The 22,643-nt window shown below is 38.0% G+C and overlaps 1 protein-coding gene across 2 annotated transcripts; it reads right to left on the minus strand.

Moving 5' to 3' along the window:
• Positions 1 to 4,149: 4,149 nt before the first annotated feature.
• Positions 4,150 to 22,348, minus strand: LOC143290931 (COP9 signalosome complex subunit 3-like). 2 transcript variants are annotated; one of them, XM_076600511.1, is made up of 13 exons: positions 22,277 to 22,348; positions 20,613 to 20,742; positions 18,372 to 18,484; positions 17,890 to 17,939; positions 16,844 to 16,936; positions 16,034 to 16,108; positions 15,142 to 15,246; positions 13,558 to 13,800; positions 9,175 to 9,246; positions 8,354 to 8,440; positions 7,823 to 7,936; positions 6,775 to 6,855; positions 4,150 to 5,306 (listed from the first exon to the last, which is right to left on the minus strand). In XM_076600511.1, exons 1-13 carry the CDS (start codon positions 22,329 to 22,331, stop codon positions 5,247 to 5,249), a joined length of 1,278 nt encoding a protein of 425 aa, XP_076456626.1. In that variant the 5' UTR covers positions 22,332 to 22,348; the 3' UTR covers positions 4,150 to 5,246. The 2 variants fall into 2 exon arrangements, with proteins under 2 accessions (XP_076456626.1, XP_076456617.1); XM_076600502.1 differs by lacking the exon at positions 4,150 to 5,306 and adding an exon at positions 5,313 to 5,465.
• Positions 22,349 to 22,643: the final 295 nt, after the last annotated feature.

The following is a 22,643-nucleotide window of genomic DNA, read 5'->3' on the forward strand; positions in this document are numbered from 1 at the left end:
CTAGCGAGACGCTCTGGGTAGGAGAGCTGCTTCAGGGAGCCTATCAGGCGGGTTGCTCGCCTCTGCACATCCTCTATGTCAGTGCGTAGGGTCTTGTGTCTTGGCTGCCAAACTGAATGACCATATTCAATGACTGGTCTCACCAGGGACTTATAGAGCGAGACAAAGGTTTCTGGCGTGAGATGGTCGAAAGACCTTCTTATGACCCCTAGGACTTTGTTGGCTTTTGCTGTTGCATGTGCCACATGGTTTTTGAAGCTTAGGTCTTTGTCCACCAGTACACCCAGGTCTCTCTGTACGTCACTCTCCTCCAGCCAATGTGTGCACTCCACTCCCAGAGGATCCGGTCCTCTCATGCAGTAGTGGGCTGCTTCCTTAGGGTTGCCCAATCTTAGGACGCTGCATTTATCTGGATGGAAACGGAGTTGCCAGTCCATGGACCATTGCTGTAATCGATTTAGGTCCTCTTGAAGCATACCCCTTGACTCACTATCGTCACTGCATGAGAAAATCTTGGTGTCATCTGCAAAGAGCTCGACATGACTGTGGACATGACGTGGCAGGTCATTGATGTAAATGACGAAAAGTAGAGGCCCTAAGACGCTGCCTTGAGGGATGCCGCTCGTCACCTTTGCCTGCTCTGATCTTACGCCGTTTACTATAACACGCTGTGACCTGTCAGAGAGAAAGTCTCTTATCCATTCAAGGACCTTTCCGCTGATGCCATGTGCTTTCACCTTGGCCACTAGTCTGCGATGAGGCACGCTGTCGAAGGCTTTCATGAAGTCCATGTACACTGCGTCCACCCCTCTGCCTGCATCAATCATCTCAGTCCAGATGTCCAAAGTCTCCAGCAGCTGAGTTGTGCATGATCGTCCCTGCGTAAAGCCATGTTGTTGCCTGCTGATCAGTTTATTTTCTTGTAGATGTGCTGTGACCTGTTCACGGACAAGTGTCTCCAAAATCTTGCAGAGTATGCAGGTTAGGCTTACTGGCCTATAGTTATTTGGGCTGAGACGACTGCCTTTTTTGAAAATTGGTGTAACGTTTGCAGTTCTTAGTGGCCTTAGCGATGTGGTCAGCCCACCTGAGGTCATGGGAGATGAGGATGCCTGGGTAGGGGTTGTTGGGCACATGCTCAAGGAGGGTGTCATTTAGGTGATGATGATAATAATATTATCTTTTTATATGACGTACATAGTAATCAAGCAAGGGTGCACATGCTTTTTTTTGTTGTTGTTGTTGTTGTTGTTTGTTTGTTTTGATTCCACTTGTGTCTTTGCTTTGTTATTTGTTGATGAGCATTTGAATCATTTGAACTGGATTAAATTGTATTTATATAGCACTGAATCTTGTGCAGAGACAAAGCGAAGCACCTTTTACACCATATCTATCTATCTATCTATCTATCTATATATATATGACGGTCCTGATAGCCGAGTGGTTAAAACATTGTACTTACAATCTGAATGTCCTGGGTTCGAATCGCAGTAACAGTGCCTGTTGGATAAAGAAAGGAGATTTTTCTGATCTCCCAGGTTAACATATGTGCAGACCTGCTAGTGCCTGAACCCCTGCATATGTATACGTACACAGAAGATCAAATACACACATTAAAGATCCAGTAATCCATGTCAGCGTTTGGTGGGTTATGGAAACAAGAACATACCCAGCATGCACACCTCTGAAAATGGAGAATGGCCGCCTACATGGTAGGGTAAATAAACAAAAGACATACATGTAAAATTTTACTTGTCTATCTCAGTGTGTATGTTTGTGTGCCTGAAATCTGATTGAATGACACAGGAAACGAATGATGAGCACCCAATGGCAGCTGTCAGTTGGCTCTACCCAGGTAGCCATCCTGTTGTGCAAATGACCCTGAGTTTGTAAAGCACTTAGAGCTTGGTCTCTGACTGAGGATTGGCGCTTTTTAAATATCGATATATATATATATATATATATATATATATATATATATCTATATATATATATATATATGTGTGTGTGTGTGTGTGTGTGTGTCTGTTTAGCTTGAACAAGTGTTTCAGGGCCTGAGCCCCATCCTTAGCAATCCTGGGAATGCCAGGAAGCAGTGGCCAGTGAGCAAAGATGAATATATATACAATATGACTAACTTTTCAGTCATCTCTTTTTTATGTATCTTTGAAAGCGTATATGAAATATGATAAAATATTAATGAAAGAAACACCAAATAAATACACAGTCCAAGTTTGAAAAAAGATTGGAAAAAACAAATTATGCCCATGGCAAAAAAAAAAAAAAAAAAAAAAAAAAAAAAGGCATTAAGGGAGTTCACTCTCATTTTCTTATTTGGTGCTTTGCCTTTTTAATCAGTGGTCATTTTCAGTTTCTTCAGGTGTTGAGTATTTGGGGTGGTTTTTTTTCTTTCTTTTTTCCCCAGTTTGTTTGTTTGTTTAGTTGTTTTTTGTGTGTTTTTTTGTGTTTTTTGTTTTTGTTTTTTTCATGAAAATTGAAGATGAAAATGCTATCAGTGTGAGTGTTGCAATGGATTTCCATTTTGGTTTGTGACTAACATGGATTAGTACAATGCTTCCTTAAAAAAAAAGAAAAAAGAAAAAAAAAAGAAAAAGAAAAAAAAGTGATGTCTGAGAGATAGACACCTGCTGAGCTGGTCAGAACATTCTAGTGACACTCAAAGATGCATGTGCGAGATGGATGACAGTAGATGTATGGTCCTAGTCTTTCCATTTTAGCCCACAGCACTATCAACTCTGGGCAGGAGCCAAGCACAGGCTGAATGATCAATTCCACAATGACAGCATGCCCCTGAAGAGGTTAAAATTGACATCCGAGTTATGCCATGGTGCCTGGTTAGTTCATGGTAATTCTTCCAGTTTTTCTTTGTCAAAGTAATACCAATAGATAATTTAAACATTTTGGCCACAACCAGGATATCCGCATTGGTCAGGATGTCAGAATTGGAACTCTGTCAATCAAAAAATATGGTTTTGCAGGGTGCAGATGTACCGACAGATTGAATTGTAGAATGGTGCTTTATATACTACCACTGAAAATACTCTCCATAAAGCCTTAATCATAAAATAGCCATGTTTACCTTGGTATCGGGCATTTTATCCAGCCCCATCCCATTTGGGGTATACTTGTATGCTGGGTGTTTCTTTTTCATGACTGACTGGATGTTTGATGTGCATATACAATCTTTTGCATGCATGTTCACACAAAAGTTATCCACATTTGTGACTGAGAATGGAAAAAAAACCCCAAAACCTCCATCCTTAGCCTATCTGGTGCACCTGGGATTTGAACAGACACACCTGTGACCTCACGGGCCATCTGTGTGTAAGCATGTGCACACAAGAGAGAGAGAGAGAGAGTAATCAATTTGCATGCAAACGTGGTGGTGCACAAGTTCACTGAATGTGGACCATATCCATTCTCATTTCATTTCAATCTTTTGCATTCAGTGGTTCTTTCATTTTAATTATAATGATTTATTTGTTTTATTTATTTTTGTCCATTTTACTTTGATTTACACATACTTTACTAATGCCTCCTTGAAACTGAAACAGGCTTTCAGTGTCAAAGTTCATTTGCCTGATCACTTGGCTGTCACAAACATACACATGCGCAAATACTCTGTGACTCACATGTGTAAATACTCTGTGACTCATGCTTTCACATAAAGCACACCATCAATAGTGGAAGGAAGAGGGGGCAGGGGTGGTGGAGGGAATGAGAGAGGGGTTGGGGGGAAATTGGAAGCATGTGTTGAAAAAAGGAAGGATGTTTCACGGTTCAATATATCCACACCCAGATTGAAAAATTATTTGAATAACACTGAAAGGCATTTCTTCTTCTATTTTTTCTGGTTTCTGAGACCTTGACAATGTAATTGAAATAGTGGTTGTAGAATCAAATCAGAAACAGGAATGTAAATAATAATAATAAATGACTCATCAAGTGATGCAAATTCTCCATGCAGTAAACAGGTTCATTTTTGACTCACTTGTGTAAACAAAGTGAGTCTATGTTTTAACCCGGTGTTCGGTTGTCTGTGTGTGTGTGTGTATGTGTGTGTGTGTGTGTTTCAAAACACAAAATCAACTTTGACATTCACATTATAAGAAACTCCAAACACAAAAGTAACAAAAAAGATCTTTTAATTGTTATTTGTAAATGCCTGCAAAGTGACATTATTTCAACCATCCAGACACATTAAATGTAACATTCTTTTTTTATATATCAAAGTAAACATTGCACCACATGATAAATTCAGTCAAGTGAAACAACTGTGCAAAGTTACCACTTTTCACAAACATTTTAATGACAGAAATAAGGGGCAATACAGTAATTTCAATATCCCGCAGTCAGAACAAATCATGTGACCTCCTGACTAACACACACGTACACATACACACACATGCATGTACACACATGAACATACATTCCAGCATGTATCCTAAAAACACACAAAACTCATAAATACACAATCTTTATCCAGACTAAATTACTACATTTTTTATTTTTGTCACAGATCTGAAACTGAAGCAGCTTTCCTGAAGCAGCCTTTCCTTGTTGTTGAATGCAGAATCTCTACCTTTCATACAACCAACCTGTTTCCAGTTCACAGGTGAAACAGTTAACATATTAATGCAAACAGCACACTTAAAGCACATACACATTCTTGTCTGAGAAGATTCAAGATGCTACAAATGAGACTACTGAATGCGAGTACTGATATTTGAACTTTAACTCATGCAGCACACAGTGTCCAGTTTGTGTCTGTTCATTTCTGTCTCTCTTTTAAAGCTTAATGGATTGATGGATGGATGTTTATACTTACATACCTTTATTATACTGAAGAAAAAAAAAATCAGTTACGTTAAGTTCCTGACAAAATAATATTAACACTGAAAGCAAACAATGTATTCATTAACTCCGTGTTCCTGACAAAATATTCATTAACACTAAGTTCAGAAAGACCTGTTTTATCAACAAGCACTTTGTGAATTAATGATTGCATGTCAAATCCTTACTTTTATCAACTTTTATTAATTCAGAATTCTGAGAAAAAGAACAAAAAATCCCAAAAACCACCACACACTCGCACACAAACCATGCAGATAAGCTTTCGAACAAAATCAAAATGCTGGCAACAATGGGGTGAATGATGGCAGCAGGTGAAAAGAAAAAAAATCAGAACACAAAAAAAGAAAAAAGAAAAAAAAAAAAGGACGAAATCAAAAGGTCTGGCCCTTGCTTGTTGATGCTGGCATGTCGTCATCATGAATGCCGCTCATCTGCAAGAATTGACAGAGATGATTGTAGCACTCTTCACCATTGTCACTGGCAATCATACGCCTGAGACTTGATAGAGGCATTCAGCAGGCTGGCAACATTTCTACAGGTGAATGGTTCCCTTCGTCTCCTTGGTTCGAGTTTTTCTTGCTCTGCACAGTCTAAAAATAGGAAGCTTCATATTCTGCCTTTCTTGGTCTGTGCATACTAAAAATAGGAACCTTCTTACTCTGCCTTTTTTGTTCTGTGCATACGAAAAAAACACACAAAAAAAAACAAAAAGAAGAAAGAGGAAGCTTCATATTATGCCCACAGTCCTTGAATAAAGGTGTTAAATAACGCTTCTGAAAAAATAAACAGGTAATTGTTTCCCTTCCCTCCATCACATACACACGTAAAAGTTTCCTCTGTTGATTAAAATATAAAAAAAAAAAAAGAATGACAGATTTCATGAGAGACAAAGAGATAACCATAATCATGAAAACCACACTGTTTGATTCATTAACATGAGATCATCCTGTTTGATTCTAAAGCATGAAACAATAACTATATACTCACATTTTTTAAATTGAAAATGATGCCATAAAAGTGATGCACAAAAGTATGTCAATAATGAATATTACTGTGCACAATTATCAGAAGCACATATTGTTAAACATTTTTTTTTTCCAAGTGAGATCAGAAATGTTTTCCCTATAATCATGTTTGACATACCATACTTACTATGATTCTGTCACAAGTGCCAGCACAGTTCTGGGCTTCTGTCCCATTAACATACGTCTCCCAGCATAACTGATCCAGATATATCCTTGAGACCCCCAAAATGAACTACAGGGCTCAGATCTACTATCTATACAACTCAAATATCATTTATACATTCAACACTAACATCTTTGGTTTCTATGATGGGTTCAGGATTTTGGCAGTGGCAGAGGTCTGGAACTGAGCCAGAACTTAACAAGATGAGCACGAAAGAGCTACAATGACTGCAGGAACCACAGCCGAGCTGACCAACTTGCTGCAATGAAAATTAATGACACACTTTCTGCCCAAGCCTTTTCCAACAACAGGTACATGTACACATACATATTTCTCCATGGAATGGAAAGAATGTCCACTGTCATATGTACCTAACCCATTTTGCTATCAGGAACTGATGATGGAAAAACCTGGAGCAAACTTTTCAGGAAGTCGCTATATTATTAAAAATGAGCTTTCTGTCCTTGTAAGCAATGGTCACAGTTACATGACCAGCTTTTTCCTGTTGTTGGATTATATAGAGCTTTTATTCTGTGAGATATATTTTGAATAGAACAGGAACCCAGGCCATAAATCCAGAAACGGGCTTCTGGGAGAGATAATGGAATGCTGTGTGTGTGTGTGTGTGTGTGTGTGTGTGTGTGTGTGTAAATTGTAAAGAGAGAGATTAGAGGACCAGGAAGAGAGACAGAGTGAGCACTGTTTCCTTACCTTCTGAACATATTGTGGATTGACAGCGATTTCCCTGTCCATTTCCTTCAGTTTCTCATCCATTTTGATGCACTTTTGCATCTGTGGAAAGAAAAAAAGAATCCGTACTTAAGTTAATCCTAAGAATCTGTTGCAGGAAAATAAGAATATGGCTGACTTCTCATATGATCATACACATCTATCTATCTGTCAATCTATTTGTCTATATCATGAGTACATGAGCATTTTTATTTGTTATTTTGATCATACCATCTGACAAACACACAAGGCGTTGAAAATAGAAATGCCCTGCATCCACTTAACTTTAATCATTCTATCACATTGTCAAGAAACTGCAGAATCTTTTCCACCTTCTCTAAAACTATAGCTCCTGCTTTTTATGTAAAATGACAGCCGTGCAGAAAGATTACAAATGGCTCTACCTGGGGGTATCTAGGAGGGGCAGCAAAAGACAGGCAGCAGTGGAGGTCTCTGGTGGAGGCCTTAACTCAGTGAGTCTTGTGCCTCTTGCTCTGGAGTCAAAATTCATCCCATTTTTCCAATCTCCCAGGTCAACAAAATGTGCAAACCTGCTTGTACCTGAACCCCATGTGTATACGCAAGCAGAAGATCAAATATGCATGTTAAAGATCCTGCAATCCATGTCAGCATTTGGCGGGTAATGAAAACAAGAACATACCCAACATACACCCCCCCGAAAACAGAGTTTGGCTGCCTTCATGGCAGGCGTAAAAGCCCACGAGTATATATGCAAGTGAACGTGGGAGTTGCAGCCCACAAACAAAGAAGCATCACTGAAACAGTTCTCATGTTCTACTAATGAATAAACCACAAAGAACTCATATGGAATTTCCAGATGGGTCCACAGGCAATTTAGAGGAAAAACAGTACATTTTCTGTGTTTATCCCCATCAATGGAGAATGGATGCCTGTCAAGGCTGTAAACTCCCCAGGGTTGAATGGATAAGCCACAGGGCATGAAGAGGTTTAAGTCAGTAAGTAAACAAGAAAGATGACAGCGCAGGACAGACAGTTCAAACACACCAACCTCTTTGTCCAACTCCAAAAGCATGGCAGCACTGTTGTACTTCTCTGGGTTGTCATGAAAACGAACCATTCCATCCTTCTGGTTGATAGTGGCAAAGATTTCTCCGTCCTCGATCTGCAGTACATAGAACAAAGTTTGCTCACAATGGAACTGAAATACTGGGAAAAAAAAAATATATATATGTAAAAAAATAAACAAAATCTTGAAGAAATGAGAAATAACTAACTTTAAACATTCACATATAAACAAAGTCAGTCAATGCAAGTTACAGGGACATGAAGCACCAACACTCAACGTGCTTGTTATACAACTGCATGCCAAGTACCTTAACAGCAGGTATACCACAAAATCATAACAATATGGCACTAAGCTCATATTTTTCTGACATGATCAGATCATCCTCTGTGCTCCAAACTAACATGGTGAGAACTAAAAAAAAAAAAAAAAAAAAAAAAAAAATCAGACTTGGATTGAAATGTGCAAACCCATACACATAATCATAAATAAAATAAGAGTACCAGCAGCACTCACCATGTGCAGAACGTATTTCTCTGCTTCCCTGGGATTGGGCAGTTGTACCCTGTTGGCCATGTCCGTCAGGGACAAAGTGAGGAAAGTCTGAGCAAAACGAAACATACCACAAATGTAAGCTGTAACGTCGGAAAATATAAAATGACACTGTAATTCCAAATGTACCTATGCAGCCACTGCCTATTGACATACATTTTGCCATGGGAGTTCAGCTGTAAACAGTGACTTGATTAACAACCTGACTGCATCAGTAGAAATGACTCCATTCGCCTTTCATCTGCTGTTGTTTCAATTTACAGTTGGCACTGTAAAAACTGGTTACTGGTCAAAGGACTTTCCAACTGCTGTTGTTTCTATCTATAGTAATGTATAGTTATGACTGAAAAGCTTTCATGAATGGTCAACAGACCTCTGCTGTTGTTTCTATTCTGTCAACATTGTGAAACTATCTGTGATTGTTAGAAGAAGAAGAATAAGCTTTTCTGCATTTGAAATGTCCATGAATATTTTATTGTTGGTCAAATTTTTAGAGTAGGTATGTCACTGAAAAATATACTAAGTATTACAGGTTTGTTGATTATAACCTTACAAAAAAAACAACAACAACCCCAAAAACACACACACACACAAAAAAAACACCCAACAACAACAAAAACCAACAACACTGAGACAAAACAGTGCTCTGTATCATTTTGTTGCATGATCAAAGAAACAAATGCTGGAGTGAAGATTCAATACATCAAGAAAACACTAAATAAATTCACACACACAGACACCTCCCTTGCCACCACCACATACACTGCGTCATCATGCCAGTTTACCTTGGTCAACCTCTGGATGTTCTTCTTGAACATAGCTGTTTCACACTGCTTGACAAGGCCAACATTGTTGTCCTGCCACAGATAACAATCAACAACACAGTTGGTATAATGCACTGTAAACTTCTTTAAAAAAAAAAAAAAATGCAAACATAACCACAAAATATTACTGTCCATGGATGACAGTATCATTACACTGAAATCATCAACAGTATTCTCATTTTAAAAAAAAAGAAAAAAAAGAAGGGAAATCCACATATCCGTTGAACCCCTTGACTACTGCAGAAAGGTTTGCTCATCAGTAAAGGGCTGTCACCTGACTGAGATAAGGCAGAGCTCTACAGATCAGGATTTCAGCCACCACTCTGTATTTGGACTTCTTCCCCTTGGGATTGCTCACCCTTTGATCAGAAAAATAAGTAGCATTGTTAGGTAAATGTTTTATTTTTATATTGCGCTACAATACAAGCATAAGCCAGCTCTAAGCACTTTACAATCCAGTACCTAAAGTGAAACAAGAAAGCACATAAAAAGTAGTAGAAAAATAAAAACAGAATCATTGATATTATTTTAAAAAAAAAACACAATGCATAAAACTCACAAAGTAACATACTATCAATACTACAACTGTTACACTCCAACACTCACACTAACACACACGCACAGACACACACATGATTAAACGGCTGAGATGACAGCAATTTTCACTTAAAATACATACATGTAAAAAGGAACATAATTGTAATCTGCATGCCACAGATTTTGTAAAAATTGTAAAATAAAATTTTGGATAGAAAAGGTAAAAGGGGTAAAAATTGGGCCATTCTCCCTTTCGAACTACACCGCCACCATCCATCTACCCACTCCCATTCTCTCTACTCTCCTATCACACATACTCACATTGCCATGGGCCTGGGAAAAAAAGCACTATTTGAGTTATGACAAGTATTTTTTAAAGAGATAAGTTTTAAGATTTACTTTAAAGGTAGATGTATGAGTTGTTTGTCTGAGAGCAATAGGCAGAGAATTCCAAGTTGTTGGGCCGAAGATGGAAAATGACCTCTTTCCACAGGAGTTAAGGAAGTATCGGGGAACAGTTAGCTGGGAGGAATCAAGAGATCTCAATGTTCTGTTTGGCAAGTACAGGTTAACAAGCTCAGAAAGATATGAGGGTGTGGTATCACAATTCAGGCACTGAAAGCATAGGCAAGCAACTTTATATTCAATTCTGGCTTGAACAGGCAACCAATGAAGTGTCTGCAGGAGAGCAGTAGCACTCTCTCTCCGCGACTTTTTAAGGACGAGTCGAGCTGCACTATTCTGTATTTTCTGGAGCTTGTAGAGTTTATCACTGGGAAGCCCAGCAAAGAGAGAATTACAATAATCTAGGTACGGAAAAAAAACAAGAAAGTCAAAACAGTACTGTAAACTCATGCCACATTGATGTCATTTCACCAAGGTTCAGCAGTAAAGGGTTAAGATCAGTTTCAGAGGTGTCAAAGCCTGTGGACTGATCTATGTATACTGTGCCACATCTGCTTTAAAAAAAAAGAAAGAAGAAAAAAGGTAAAAGGAAAAAAGAAAAAAAAAAAAAAGCCAAAGGGAGCATATGCCTGATCTACGCACAGACCCAAAGCTGGTCAGGCCTTGAGAGCCTGCTTAAGACCTTAACGTAAGACAAAGACATAAATCAGAATAGATAAAACTCTGCTTTTGTTTGGTTTGGTTTCTTTGTTCATTTGTTTGATGACTGTGTTGCTTTGTTCAAACACTGTATCAACCATCTCCAGTAATATTTTGTCAAAAGAGGTATCATCAACTTCATGCATCTGACCACCTATCAACAGATAAACTGCATGACTGAACTGTGCGTAGATACATTTTGCACATCATGCCTTTTATGGGGACAATGTGGCTAAATTAAATATCTAACATATTACATAACAAATACCATCAATGATAAAAACAACATCAGAAAGCAAAAGTGAAACAATCAATCAAATTCAACAATGATTCTCTTTCAAGCAACACTACCCAAAAATAATTGCAAATGGGTAAGACACCAAAACAAAAACGTTATTTTCAACAAAAACAAAAAAAGTAATTCTGCAATAGGAACAGATACAGAAAAGAAAAGAAAAAAAACAAAACAAACAAACAAAAAACCCACAACTGTTATTTTCAACAAAAAAGTAATTCTGCAATAGGAACAGGTACTGAAGAAAAAACCCCAACTGTTATTTTCAACAAAAAAGTAATTCTGCAATAGGAACAGGTACTGAAGAAAAAACCCCACTGTTATTTTCAACAAAAAAAGTAATTCTGCAGTAGGAATAGGTACTGAACAAAAAACACGGTTATTTTTATGAGGTTCATTGAGCTGGTTAGAATCATGGCATGTTGGTTTCCGGGCATATGGATAGACGATAGCCACTGGAGGGCATGTGTCACAGCTTCAACTTCCATCGTTGTGACTTTGTAGGCAGCATTCTCTTCCCTAATTGTTTTTCCATTTGTTTCGCAGTGAATCTCCAACCAAATTGGTCTTTGGTGACTGAGCCATCTGTGTATATGATGATGTCCTCTTCTTTACTGTTTTCTTCTATGAGTAGCTTCACTTCTGCATCAGTTTTGCCCTCTGGCCATTCCCAACAATGTCTTCCTAGAGTGGGTGAAATGGCTGTGCTGAGCAGATGGTTGAGGTTTTGGAGGTTTTTTCTCCCATTCTTTTGTTTCTTTCAGGTCTTGTAGTCGGCATACTAGCTGGATTGTGTCTTCTGCTTGCCCCATCCATGATCTTCCTCGTCCTAGACGGCTGCCTTTTGGGTCTTTGACTGCGTGATGCAGTGGGTTTTGAGGGTTTTCTAATGCTTTGAAGTAGGTCTTAACCTGTTCTAACTTGTTTCTGGCCTGCACTGAAGGAAGGTCAAGCAGGTATCGCATGGTTTCAGTGGGCGTCTTTTGTTGTTCCAAGGATCAGCCTCATAGCTTCATTTTGAACTCTTTCTAATTTTAGGAGGTTGCTTTGATATGGTGGTGTTAGCCCAAGTCCGTAGTCGATCACACTGAGGACGAGTGATTGGTATAGCAGGAAGAGGTGGCGTTGTTCAATACCTTTGGTTGCCATTGCTTTTAAGACTGAAAGGCCCTTTTTGCATTTGAGAACAGTATTTTCCGTATGTTTTCTGAAGGTCAGCATCCTGTCAAAGTGTATTCCTGGGTAGCGTAGGCATTCAGTTTTCTCGATCTGAATCCCGTTGAATGACACAGGTGGTGGTGGTGATTTGCTCGCGGTTCTGTTGTTGAGGGTGCACAGCAACATTTGGGCTTTCGCTGGATTGATGGAAGATCCTGTGTCTTTGCACCATTGAGCAATATTATTTAGTTGTTTCTGGACGGCTTTAGTTCTTTCCTGAGCATCTTTCGAAGTTTTGAAGACCAGGCGCTCATGTACGTTTATGTGTATTTGACTGTGCTTTCATATCCGTGAAACTGCATGTTTGGTGCATATCTGTTATGCAGATGTGTGTGTATGTGTGAATGTGTGTCTGCATGTTTTACATTTATCTGCTTATTTATCATCATTGTTGTCTTTTTTATTTATTTATTTTATTATTATTATTATTATTATTACTTTTTTGTCTTTAAAAAAAAAAAAAAAAAAATCATTATCTATTTATTTATGTACGCTTATAGTTGACTTCATCAAGTTTTCGCGCCTTCTACATATTATTATTAGTAGTAGTAGTTCTTTTTTATGTATTTATCTATTATTTATTCACCCTTTTTTTTCCTTTTTTTTCTCTCTCAAGGCCTGACTAAGCGCGTTGGGTTATGCTGCTGGTCAGGCATCTGCTTGGCAGATGTGGTGTAGTGTATATGGATTTGTCTGAACGCAGTGACGCCTCCTTGAGCTACTGAAACTGTTATTTTTAACCAAAAAAAGTAACTGCTATAGGAACAGGTACCGAAAAAATAAAACACGGTCATTTTCAACAAAAAAAGTAATTCTGCAACAGGAACAGGTACTGAAAAGAAAGAAAAATTTAAAAAATACAAAAACAACTGCAATGGGAACACATACTAAAAAAATAAAATAAAATAAAAATAAAAAAAAAGAAAAAGAAAAGAAAAAAAACACCACACCCTTTTATTTTCAAGTACCCTGATATTGCCCTCATGCTCTCTAAAGAAAACAACAACCCAATACTTGGACAAACAAAACAAAAAAAAATCTTCACAAAACCCTTTTATCTTCAAGTACCCTGATATCGTCCACATTTTCTCTATCTCTTTCATGCACACAAAAAAAAAAAAGAAAAAAAAAAGGGGGTGGGTGTGGAAGTCCGGGTGTGGGGATCAGGAGTGGGAGGCAACGGGACTCACCCTGGTGTAGGTGTCCATGTGCTTGTTGATGGTGGAGCGCACCTCGGCGGGGTTGTTGGTGGCATAGGCGTTGGCCAGGTCGTGGTAGGCCTGGCAGAGGGGCTTGATGTAGCGCGGCACCACCTGCGAGGTGTACTTGGGCAGCGTGGGCACCTTGCCCTGCACCACCAGGGCCACCAGGAGGAACTTCTTGTAGGCCTCCATCGTGATGTGGCTCACTGCCATGCTGGGCGTCGTCACCGCCTGGGGGGGGAGGGGGTGGGTGGGAGGGTGGAGGTGGTGGTGGAGGAGGCAAGGGCGAAGGGAGAGAAAAAAGGTATTTCAACAACAAAAAAATAGTCTAAAAAAACAACAACACTGGTCACACTTGTACTTACCTGAATGTTTGGTAAAACACACACACACACAAAAAAAAAAAAAAAAAAAAAAGAAAGAAAAAACACTGGTCACACTTGTGCTCATACAAATGTTTGGATAAAAACAACAATAACAACAAAAAAACACAACAATTCCACTACTCCCAGCACTTGTCACAGGGTTTTCAACTATATAAGAAAACCCGACACTTTTCTAAGCACCTTTTCCACAGCAGACAACATTTTCCATACCAAACACAAAACCAGACTTGTTCATAAATTTGCCTGCTACACTAATGACTACAGAGAATGTCTGACTTCCAAGTACCGGTAACCAATTTTCATCTTTTTATTAAAAAAAATAATTAAAAAAAACCCAAACAAACCCAAAACCGCAATAAGCTGTTTGTTGAATAGTACTGATAAGAGATTTTATCAAAATTCCTAGACTTTTTCAGACCCTGATGGGCAAGAAATATTTTTTCCAAAGATTCTTCCAGCCCTGAAAAATGATTGTCCCATTTTTCCAACACTTTTCCAGACTTCCGTGACAGTATAAACCGTGTTGTCACACCGATACTTGGCAAAGAAAGTGAATGCATCTGTGTTCAGAACTGAGAACAAAGCATCTCATTCACAGTTTTGATACTAAAAAAAATCCAACCCAACCCAGCCCATCTCCTATTCTGACACAAGAAAAACAAACATATCTTAAGGCCTGAAGATAACAACAAATCATCTCTTCACTCCTAAAAATTTAAGGCATCTCTTGGTGCTATGAAAAAAAAAAAGCAATTCTTTAGTTCTGAAAGTAACGCAGCCTCTCCAAGGATGAATGCGTTAAAAAACAAAAAGAAAAACATAAACAAAAAAAAAACCTACTGCATTTCATGCCATCAGTTTGGACTGTATGGGGTAAATGTAAGATTCTTCAAAATCTTTATCAAAGCACTGAATTCTAAAATTTGACACAACTCAAATATGTAATACATTACCCTGCTAAATTGTCGATACAGCAAAACCTCTTGCATGGCAATACAAACCATATGTAATTGTCGATACAGCAAAACCTCTTGCATGGCAATACAAACCATATGTAACTATAATATTCTTTAAGTTAATACTATAGCAGAGCCTACTGATTTTCAAAGAATGAACGAGAAGAAATAGGAAAAAGAAAAAGAAAACATGAAAAAGTATGGACTGGCATGACATCTTTCACACTTACCATTTCAAAGAAATAAAGAGCTCTGTTGTAATTTTTTAGAGCTGTGTAGATCATACCACCATAGTAAAAATAGCACAGGAAATCTTTGGCATCATAATGTCCACTCTGAAACAGCAAGGATTCTTTTTTTGATACACAATATGATTTTAAAGTAATACATAACCAGACAGTGTTGATGTGGTAATGAATATGCAAATAACTGGTCTGATATAACTTAAGTGCAATGAAAAAAATTCAAAAAAGGTTTGTATGAGACATGTTATACTAATTGACATAAAATTTCATTGTATCATTATAAATGGTAAAACCATGTGTTTTTAAAAATCTTTTAAACATATTTATAGCATTTATAGCAAGTATGACAGTTGGTATTGGGATGGTCCCCAAAGGCCAACCACACCTAAGGCCCATCTGAAAGCTTACATCAGTCTCTGATATAAGCCAAGCACTGTGTTCAACTGATATAACAACCAATACAGTTACAAACAAGAATACAAAAGACATTTGCCACCTGAGCAAAATCCATAAAAAAAAATCTGTTGATGTAAAGAACTGATATTCTGGAAAAACAATTATTAGAATTATCCCCCTTTTCCCAATATTCTGGATAAAAATTATTAGAATTATCCCCCTTCTCCCAATGTCTGCTTCCAACACACACTCACAACTGGCACAAATCTGGAGGTGAATGATCTTACTTTGCACTGACAAAAATGCCCTCTCTCTCTCTTGGACATATGTATATCAACTTACAAACTGATCTGTTCATTTTCAATGCACACACATGTATACACACACACACACCAGATTTTTCCAACAATCTTTAAGTTCACACACACATACCACACACCACTTACACAATAGAGGAATCTAACACCAAAATCATACTAACCTCTCTGCTAATTTCTGTGATGTCTATATCCAAAATGCTCAGTGCAGGTTTCATGTTTTTGGCTAAGAGACACAGCTGCACATAAAAGCAACAATGCTGTATAAAACAACCTGCTGGATTACACAGTTTTTGACAAAGACTGGATTTTTTTTTTTAATCGTTGATGGATAGTACAGTTAGTTATAGTGTACACATCCACCAACGTAGAGAGTGAGACAGACACAGAGCGAGACTGAAACAGAGGGAAACAGAGCATGAGAGAACGACAAAGAGATGTATGATGATGTCTTTCTACTCCCAGTCCCATCCATTCCACTTGTTTTTTGTTTTTTTTTACCCTCTGCTGAAATCATCATGTAGTATGTGTGTGCTTGTGGGTGGGTGTTTACTAGGTGTCTGGACACACAAAAGTGTGTGTGTGTGTGTGTGTGTGTGTGTACACGTGTGTGCATGTGTATATCATACTTTGTGCCTTGTGTGTGTGTGTGTGTGTGTGTGTGATTGTTCATATCTGCAGTTTGTAGTCTTGTCTCAATGTGTATAGATATACATATGTAAGGCTTTTTTCATGTGCAGATGCTTAGAGCCCACTATATGGGGAGCTTGAACTATGCAAGTACTATCTACTATTATTCTTATTTTTGTTGTTGTTATCATTATTATTCTTATCATTATTACCATTATTATTATCATTATCATGATGTCTTGTCTTACACATTCCTGATTCTGTTTTAGACCTCAAAGCACTTTACACGCTGCGGAACTCACTGTCTTACAAAAGAAAAAGAATGACATGACAAAGGTTACCACCTGACACAGATCTGAATGAACTGACGTCAGCAGAGCAGGATGTGTCTGTATCTTGCGGATTGCCTGACGCAGGATGGCAATCCCTCGCTGGGCCTGGAACATACAGAAGGCACTCAAAGTGAAGTACAAACAGCAGTCACTGGCCAGACAATTTCAGTTAGTCTCAGGTAAAAACCCATCTTGAACAGTCAAAGAGACAAGCAAAATAAGACAAAACTTTCTAAAGACAACAAAATTGACAGGCTGTAGTGTAAGCCATTCTGAAACACCTTTCATTCATTTATTTTTTTTTTTTTTTTATGTAACTGAAGTATGTGAGAGGAGAGACATTTAATAGTGTTTTAGGGTGTAAATGATTTAACTGATCTTGCTTTTGAAATTTACAAAGATGTTTTGTGCTGTATCTGAAGTAGGATAGACATTATCATCATGATTTATTTTCTGAATTATAGTAATCTAATAAATACAAACATTTCAAAGCAAGTCAGATTACTAAATATTCCTTTGAGAAATCTATTATTGCAGCTCTGAAACTTGATCTGCTCCAGACTGGGTGTGTGAGTGTATTGAATGTGAGAAGCCTGACAGCCTGAAATTTAAAATGGTTGATTTGTAACGTTGAACTACTTTTTGACTTTGAGATTTTTTGTTTGTTTGTTTGTGTTGTTGTTTTTTGGTTTGATTTTTTTGTGTTAGATTAGTTAATCCTCTTCATGCTTGTTTTTTTTGTTTTTTTTAAAGATAAATTAATCCTCTTAATGCCTGTGACACATAAGGTCACCACCTGAGATCTATCTGCTGACTATCTTTACTGTCTTAGCTGACTTCCCCCATGCTGAGGTATGACATTCTCCTTCAATTCTAACAAAATCTCTTTATCAATTCAGTCTGCTTCCCAAGCTTTAATACGATATAATTCATTTTAAGCACATAAACTGTCATCAAACTGGATTCATAGTGGATCAGAAGGTGGGTGTTATTTGAAAAATACTGTCTGCAAAACAATCCCTGGATGTGGAACTCAAGAAAGTATGTGTTGCACTGACCTGTTTTCTCTCTGTCAGCTGTGAAGTGAACTTGTGGCACAATTCAGCAACTGAAAATGATTCATCATCAAAATAATAAGGATTAAGAGTGAACACTCTGTATCTAACAGTACTTTTAGACACATGCACCCCCATTCCTCCCTTTCACACGGCACCAATGTGTTGATAACCTACAGCACATCATTTCCCAACCAACTTGATACAAAAAGCTAAGCAACTGCCCATTTTACGTACATTCTATAGAGATTCACAGTAAAATTATAAACCAAATATATTGAATTTCACATTCCACACACACGTTGACACAAACAACTGCAGTGAATTATACTTGATGTAGTTATGGATCACAACAAAACAAGAACATAAATGAGAGAGACAGAGAGAGAGAGAGAGAGGAGACAGCGAGTGTGAAAGGTGGTGGCTGGTGGGGCAGAAAAGGGTAGAGGGGGGCGGGACAGGGCCAGGGGGGAGACTGAACTTACAAGTATCTGTTGCAAATCTGATTTGCTCCTCACTGCAGGATGATATAAATTCTTGAACTTGAACAAACAGGGTTTCAAAGTCCTGAATGTGCGCTCCACTGATTTTTATCACCCTGTAGACAAAACACATTTCTGGTAAACCAACCACATTTTATCATACTTTCTGACCATATGTAACAAATTAACAGTGCTAATCAACAGCGAGAACTACACTGAAAAGTATCAGGGGCTGTTCTTAACTCATCACTTTTATTTGGATGGAGTCAAGAGCTTCACTTTGGTAAATATATTTTGAAGCAGCATGGTAACCTTCATGGCTAACTACACCATTTGGTAGACAAAAGAGCAATACAAATATTATTACACTGTGTCTATTTTGGTCATACTGACAAGAAAGCAACAAAAACCGCAACAGAGCAGCCTTATTAAAATAAGCAACAACAACAAAAAAACTAGGTTGCCTTTTAATTCTATTTGAATTTGGAAGGAACCATGATCAGTGTATAGCCAACCTGAAATTTGCTGTAGCAACCAGATCTTTTAAAGACTACTTTCGTTTTCTCCGCATAGGCGGGTAGTAGTTTGCACAGGACAGGAATCAGACCCCTGCCGGAGTCTGCACTAGTGGGTCACGGTTAAGTATGTGTAATTAACCAGTTCAGTGCCGGAGAATTTTGTTTAAAAAAAAAAAAAGGAAAAAAAAGTGCTCTCCCCTTGCCAGGGAAATTTGAGGATTCAGGGGTAATAAATTAAACAAGTCACAAAAAATTCTAGCACAAAAGCTATGGGCGAGACAGAAAGAAAATAAATGTTTTTGTGAAGGAAAATGAGTGTAGATTCTGCTTCTGGGCTTTTTTTCCCCAATTTGGTTGATTCTAGGTAACCTTTCAGGCATGTAAAGTCAAGATAATAATTTTTGTGCAACCTCTACATAAAGAAACAAAATACAGCTAGAAATAGCAAGCCTATTGTCAGATTATACCTATAGAAAAAAATAAAACAGGCTATAAGCTTATGAAAACACATCACAGATCTTGCAGACATTAGTAAATCACTGTCCCAATAATGACAAAAGTGAGTAAAGTCAACTTAAAAGGTCAATCACAGTCCCAGAAACTGAACTGGCAAGCTTTTTGACAGCAAAGAGCATTTTGGAGTGAGAGGGTGAAGTTCTTTGATGACATTCACTTCTTTCAAGTTGCACGTGGGCCAAATAAAGTGTCTGCTGTGCATCCGGCTCACCACCTTTTCAAACAAGTCATCCCTCTGATTCAGCGGAAAAAAGGCGTTAAAAACAAAAAGCACGTGTTTCATGGCCAGTGCAGGTTCAGTACTGCATTTCATGAAAATCGTAGGGCATTGGCGGTTGTCGATTGCCTTTTGTCTGCTTTGATATGTGAGTACACTCTTCCCAAAAGCCACACCCCTTTGATGACCTCTGGCTGGCATTCGACCTATTGTCTTACATCACTCCTCTCCTTCTCTGTTTCCAACACTGGCTGTACGTACTCTGTCAATCATAGCCAGTTGTTCAAAAACACTGTCTGATTAGATGGACAGACTGAATTACCATAAAATGGGCAGTTAGTTTCATAACTGTCGTTGTCAATCACCTTTGTTTTCAAATCAGACAAGAGAGATCCTTCTCCATCGCAAAAGCTGTCCATAATCACAAGCAGAGCTTTCAGAATTGTGTAAATCTGCTGACTGACTATTTGCTTTATTGGACAGAGTTTTCAATGCATTTGTTTGCACATGATGCAACCCCCTTTTCCACGTGCGTATCACGTGGTCAGTTAGCAAATTATTATCGAGTGGAAAGAGGTCTTCTACCTGATGTAAGTTCATTTAAATAGTATTTTTATAATCCAGACACATCAAACTAAGTGTTCAGAGTCTGTTTATGTGAAGTGAACCAAATTCCAATGAAGGAAAAATCGGAACATATGCAGGACGTCAGTACACGTCTTATAGGCACTTTGGCAATACTTTTTGTAGGACGTCAGCTGACGTCTTATAGGCACTCTACTGGTTAAAAAAAAAAAGTTAAATAACCAGAGCTTAAACACTAACTAAAACTGTAACACTACTTTGCTGGAACCACTAGCACAACACTTAAGATAATTTGAAGACGCAAGTTAACACAATCATACTAAATAACTACCTAAAAAAAGTGAATAATTTATAAACGATATAATATCAACATAATATACTACTATTAACAATCATTTGTTCACTTACAGGACAGCCAAGACACCAATGGAGTGTTCACTGTAGTTCAGAGTGGCCAGAGCTGTGTCCAGGTGGGCCTGGTTTTTGGCCAGTGTGTCCATGCTTTTGTTGACATACTCCACCAAGGCCGTGTAAGAAGCTGCACATATAAATTTACAATGCAGACTGTATTAGTATCATTTCCTTAAATGTACACAATATCATGGATATTAATTTATTAGAACCATCAAACATGAAACTATGTTTTAAAATAATCATTCATTCATTCGATTCAACAGTCACTGAGTCAGCTGCATTCTCTTCTCTCTCTCTCTCTAAATTACAACAAAGTATCAAAAGAGCGAATGGTCACTGTTAATGTTACAGAAACATTCTGCAACAGTACCATCTCTCTCAGAATATATGGAAATTACAGCAACTAAAATACAATTACTTACCAGTATTAAGTACAATCAATATCATTTTATATTTTCAGTTGCTGACAGACTGCACTGATAAAAAAAAAATCTGATTACTACTTAATCTATCATCAAAAGTATTTGTTATATGTAAAATTGTAATGCAAATGTTCAAAGTTCACAAAAAAATGTTTATCGATTATTTTATGCTTTGCCTGTGCGTGTCATATTATTTTGCCATATCTGATTCCAAAGAATGATAAGCCAATATATGTTTGTCAGCGTGTTTTGTTCCTTGTAACTTTACCTTCAATTTCTAACACATGTATGGCAGCAGGATACATCCACTGAATGATACTTCCCACACACACTACCCCCAGTCCTACATACACAAAATCATAAACACATTGTACACACAAGTCATAATGTATACCTTAGCATTTGGAGAGCATGCAGTCTACAACATTTCCACTCTTTTCTTGATGGATACCTCAAAGAATGGATGGTTCCAGTATTTAATGAAAAATGGTTAAAAATGTCAGACCCTTGCCAGAGTCTGCACTAGTTGGGTCACGGTTAAGTATGTGTAATCAAAAAATGGTTTGGCTGTGGCTGCCCTGAAGATCAGCACAAATTTCTTGGTTGGTGGGGTGAGGGCAGACTAGGAGGGTGGTTTGGACGAGGGTAGGGGTGATGGGTGGGATGGAGCTGAAACCTGGGGTTGGGTAAGCTGGGGAGAGAAGGCTGTGGATTGGACATAAGCTTACAATACAATAGTTGCATATAAAAACCTGGATGCTTTTATCAGGTGTGATACTGACAAAACTAAAACACACATTGTTTCATTGAGGCTAGGACAGAGAAAAAGACTGGATGAGAGTACATGCTGGATGAAAATTAAACCAAATAATTTTAATCTATAATATAAGTGTAATTAAATATAAATCTTTACCTTTTCCTTGGTTTGTGTTTTGTTTTTGTTTTATTCCGTCTCTTTTTAGAATGCAATTTACACATATTGTTACAAATAAGAACTGTTGTTTGTATGCTCTTTTGGGATTGTACAGACTTACTTGTCGTCAGACAACACTGCACTTGACAAAACAAAAATAATCAAATGATCACATTCACAATCTCCAGACAATTCCATGCATATAATATTCAAAGGACAGATATACACATATAGTTGCACGTCACCCTTCCGTGTTGCTAATTTTACTAGAGCCAACTGAAAAACAAATAATTTATCTACTCAGCTTCCCATACATAATTTACCTGATGATGAATAAGTCTGTACGCTCGACACGAACTGTTCCAAGTTGCCAGCCATCTTGCAAATGTGAAGCCGCTTCCAGAGATCTCAAAACGTTGGACACGGAAGTGGACCTGGACAACTGCATGAGGTGGAAACAACGTTCAGTGTGCAGACTTCGAACATGAACCTGGAAGAAGGTTGAAAGGGGGACAGAGAAAGAGGACAAGCAGCGTGTTTGAAATGGACACAGATCGTCGTTTCTACCATCCCGTTCTTATACCAAATGAATTCTTAAACTGTTAAGTGTTGTTGCGTATTGAATGAAAAAAACAACAACAACAACAAAAATTGTATCAGGATCAGGATCAGGATTTGGGGCGTTGTTAT

This window comes from Babylonia areolata, chromosome 1 (assembly GCF_041734735.1).
Source record: "Babylonia areolata isolate BAREFJ2019XMU chromosome 1, ASM4173473v1, whole genome shotgun sequence".
Classification (NCBI taxonomy): Eukaryota; Metazoa; Mollusca; class Gastropoda; order Neogastropoda; family Buccinidae; genus Babylonia; species Babylonia areolata.

Excerpts from the sequence above, each read along its gene's own strand:
- LOC143290931 (XM_076600502.1), bottom strand. The coding sequence starts at position 22,331 with ATGGCTGGCAACTTGGAACAGTTCGTGTCGAGCGTACAGACTTATTCA. Across the intron at positions 20,743-22,276 it reads ACAGACTTATTCATCATCAG|CTTCTTACACGGCCTTGGTG; the intron begins GTAAATTATGTA and ends TTATATGTGCAG. Across the intron at positions 16,937-17,889 it reads AGCTGACAGAGAGAAAACAG|GCCCAGCGAGGGATTGCCAT; the intron begins GTCAGTGCAACA and ends TGTATGTTCCAG.